At 61.3% G+C, this 4,173-nt stretch overlaps 1 protein-coding gene across 1 annotated transcript in view; it reads right to left on the reverse strand.

Moving 5' to 3' along the window:
* The window catches only part of GMEB2 (glucocorticoid modulatory element binding protein 2), a gene marked incomplete in the record, with an annotated part of 10,861 nt that extends 6,688 nt beyond the window's left edge, over nt 1–4,173 (reverse strand). Inside the window, 2 exon segments of the mRNA XM_014583673.2 lie at nt 3,256–3,415; nt 4,074–4,173. Coding sequence (XP_014439159.1) covers nt 3,256–3,386 — 131 coding nt within the window.

The raw sequence follows: 4,173 nt of genomic DNA on the forward strand, positions 1-4,173 counted from the left end.
GGCTGCTGCTGCTGCCGCGTTCTCGGTCTCCATGCCATCTTCCGTCAGGTCGCCCCTGGTAAGCGGTGGGAGAAGAGAGACAAGAGAACGCTGGAATCCCACTGCACCGCGTCCTCGGGGCCTCCTGCTAACGGACAGCTCTCTGGTGACCCGTCACACGGCTCGGCGTGACCTCGGAAGTCGCGGGGCCATGGATTTGGGACTGGGGCTGAGTGACAGGGCCAGCACGCTGCAGTGCCCAGAGCAGCGCCGGAGACGAAGCGGCCTGGGGACTGGGGGGCAGCGAACGCCACATGGCCATCCAGCACCTCCAACTTCCTCCTCCGTGAAGTGCTCTATTCCCACGATTCCATTTGATTACAGAAACTAGTGGAAAATGCAAATTTCTAGAAAGAAGAAAATCACGTGGCCTAACTTGATCTTATGTCAAAATAAGTTGTGACAAATCAAAGGGTAAAGGCAAAGGTGACACAGACAAGGCTGGAGGGGGGCCAGCAGGTGGCATGTGGGGAAGACCCTGGATCCCCCGGGGCCAACCATAGTTCGAGCACCAGGCCTGGCGACCTGAACTTGAATTCATGCCAGGCACACGTGCGTGTGTGCCCAGGGTCCCGAGAAAAGAACAAAGGAGAAGGGACTGCCACGTCGCCACCCGCCACCTGAGAGGTGGCTTCTCACTGTCCGTCACTCTGTCTCTCTGGTAAGCACACCCGCCCTATAACAAAAATCTCTCAAAAGAAAGAAGAAAGACGTACAGGTTTGTATAAATGAAAGATCCACGGGGGTCTGCTGGGCACCACCAGCAGGAACCTTGGGGCAGGGTAGGCTCACTCATGCTTGCTTACCTGCATTATCTAAGGTTCTACCGCACGTGCTTTGCAATAATCCATGGTTAGCCTTAATTTTTAAAAACCTGCTGTACGCTTCCTGGTAAACGGCAAACTAAAGCCGTGCATTTAACTCCTGCCCATCAGAAGTCCAACCAGCGCAGCCTGAGGGGCTGACTTCTGAGGTGTAGGCCCCGCACATGACGGGAGGCACGCCTCACAGTCAGGCATCCCAGCCCGAAGCCCGGGCACGTGCGGAGCTGCAGAGGGAGGTGAGAAAGCGGAGGCTAGCGTGGACGGACTGACCACTCCACCTAGAGACTGGGACCCTGCTCCCTCAGCACCAAGGACAGGCTGAGAGCGACGGCCCCAGCAGACACGGGCAGAGAGCCTTCAGAGGTGGAAGGTCCTCCCTGCCCACAGGCCCTCAAGCACGGCTGAGGCAGCCACTGTCCTGAAAGGGGAGCCAAAGACTGAAGTGTGTAACCCAAAATTCACATGCTAAAGGCCCCACCCCCAGTGTGACAGGGCCTCAGGAGATAGCGAGGGACGGTAAGGTCGGAAGGTCCTGAACCAGCAGAGCCGGGCCCTGTAACACACAGGACAGCCCTGCTCTCCCTGTCTCTCTCCCTCTCTGCCACGAGAAGGCACAGCGAGAAGTCTGCAGCCACAGCTGTAAGCCGGAGAGCCCTCTCAACCCGAGCGGTGCACTCCAACCTTGGGCTCCCGGCCTCGACACAGTAATGGGGTCTTCTGATGAGCACCGCAGCTATGGGAGGCCGGAGCCGAGTGCACCTGCTCCTGGCAAGGGCCAGAAGTGTGGCCCTGAAGCAGACAGTGGAGGGCGGAGCCACCCTACAGCAGGGGCTCACATCAGGGGACCTCAGTGGGATGCTCGATATGGCTGGACCCGGCAGAGGTCTGTCCTCCCAGGGCCTGGGGGGCTGGCGTAAAAGCCGGCTGCGTCCAGGGCCAGGTGCACGACCTCTGCTGACTGAGCACCACGCTGCCACGCCCTGCTCATTGCAGCCGCCCTGCGTCTACACGGGCTGGAGCCGTGTGGGGAGCTCACCTCAGAGCTCCTGGGTGCCGGCCTGAGACACACCACCAGGCACACAGAAAACACCTGAGACTTGGGCCGAAATGCTGGCCAAGATAAAGGGAGGGTTTGCGTGGGTCTCCCTGGGTCCTGCGAGGTGCTCCTGCGCATCCAGGGGCGGGGCCGATCCTGCGGGTGGCCCAGGGACCCCTGTGGCGCTGCCCCGACTCTGCCCACAGGAGGGAGCTGAAGGAGCCCAGTCTACCCTACAAAGCATTGTGGCCGGGGTCCTCACGCAGCAGGTGCCAGGCCACGTCGGGCCCAGCCCCAGGCTAGCAAGTCCTTCTCAGCCCCTTTGAAACGTCAGATGGTGAGAACGCCCCCACACTCACCCTTGCCTCCCACGGCGTCACAGTGATGTCACCATGGAGACAGTACACCCAGGACACAGCAGAGACACACGAGCCTGACAGGAAGATGGTCCCAGCCCAGCCCAGAAACCGGTCCTATGCCCCTCTGCCCACACCCTTGGTCTCAGGTCCACCAAGGCTGGGAGTCATCGGCCTCTCCTGACAACTCCACCTACAGCAGAGGCAGAGAGGACGGCCGTGTGACCAGATGCACGCTTTCTCACCAACCACCATTCGACCTGCACGTCCAGAACAAGTGGGAGGGAAAAACACCCAGCTTCATGGAAAGAGATCCTGGGGGCTAGGTAGAGTGGTGGTTAGAGAGGCTGGGTCCCATGTGGCCAACGGGGAATCCCAGACCCTGCAGCTTGACAAGCACACAGGGCCAGGACCAGCAGGTGGTGTAATGGCCACATCACTGGACTCCCACATAGCCATCCCCAGCTCGAGTCCCGGACCCAGTGCTTAAAACACATGCCAGGCACATGTGGGTGCGTGCCCAAGATCCTGGGAAGAGAATGGAGGAGCAGGGATTGCCAGGTGTCTTAAAAAAAAAAACAAACCACGGGCACATGTGTGTGCAGGCCCGAGATCTCACAAGGAGAGGGGAGAGCGGCAGTCTGTGTCCCAGGACGGCCTCCCTCAGCCCCTCTGCCCGTCTCGGGTGAGCACACACCTCCTCCAGCAAAGCGTACAGCAAAGAAATCACACCCTTCCGTTCTCTGCTCCAACAGCCCCGGTGCCCCACCACTGCACTCTCGCGCTGGAGACCACGGCCAGGCCCGCACGGCACGCCTGTGCAGGCCGTGAGCACGCCTGCAGCCGAACCTTCTCAGCCGATGGCCGCTGTTCCTCTCTCACTCTCCGCGTGGAGACCTGGGCGTCTAAGAGCAGTCTAAGGGAAGCTTGACGTCCACCCCTGCCACGCAAACGCCACATCACCCCCGCCTCAGCCTCGCCCTCAGAGGCCCAGCCTTACCCATGAGGGGCCAGGTTGGTTGTCACCAACACGGTCTTCACCTCTTCCACACCATTGCCGTCGACTGCGGTGTCTGGAGTCGTCACAACCACAACCTCCTCCATGTGGACGCTCACATCTGGGGTCGCCATGGCCCTGCTGAGATGTCAAGACCCAAGACCTGGACAGAGTGAGGCAGGGCACGGCTTAGGGTGCGGGCCCCTCCCTGAGCCGCACAGGGCCGCCGGCACCCCGACGGCCCATTCCTGCCGAGTGTGGCAGCGCAGGGTGCCCCAGGTTCTGGCCCTGAAGTGCAGGAGCATGACTCGCCCACCCTGCCCCTGGGGGAACTGAGACCCAGCAGAAGCCACGGGGCACTCTGGAGTGGCCGGGAGGCTCAGAGCGGCATGGTGGGAGGGCAAGCAGGGTCTGAGCGTGGTGACAGTGCGCCGCTGGCTGGTGCTCCGCTCCGTGCCCCTGGTGAGCCCACGGGCAGCCCCGGCCCCAGGACTGAGTGGCAGATGCAGAGAGAATGCTCTCCATGGGAAGGGATCTCTACAGGCTGGGGAAAGGGACCCCACAGACAGAAGAGGGGAGAAAGACCCTGGGTTTCCGAATTACCCACTTCTGTCTCTGCAGCAGTCCTTAGATAAGCCCAGCTCCTGCTAAAAGCCTGTGACGGTGGCGGTGGCCTGGGGGACACCTAAACTCAGAGGGGTGCTCTTCTTCCTGTGACGGTGGCGGTGGCCTGGGGGACACCTAAACTCAGGGGGGGGTGCTCTTCTTCCTGACGAGGGTCCCGGGGAGTGGTCATGCTTGCACACATGCCCTCCACTTACGGCCCAGGAGGACTCGTCCTGACCCGCTGCAGCACACAGGTCACGAGGCCGCGGCTTTCAGCCTGAGGACAAGGGAGAGGTGGGAGCAGAGAGGAATGCC

Source organism: Tupaia chinensis, unplaced genomic scaffold, assembly GCF_000334495.1.
Source record: "Tupaia chinensis unplaced genomic scaffold, TupChi_1.0 Scaffold144472_1, whole genome shotgun sequence".
Lineage (NCBI taxonomy): Eukaryota > Metazoa > Chordata > Mammalia > Scandentia > Tupaiidae > Tupaia > Tupaia belangeri.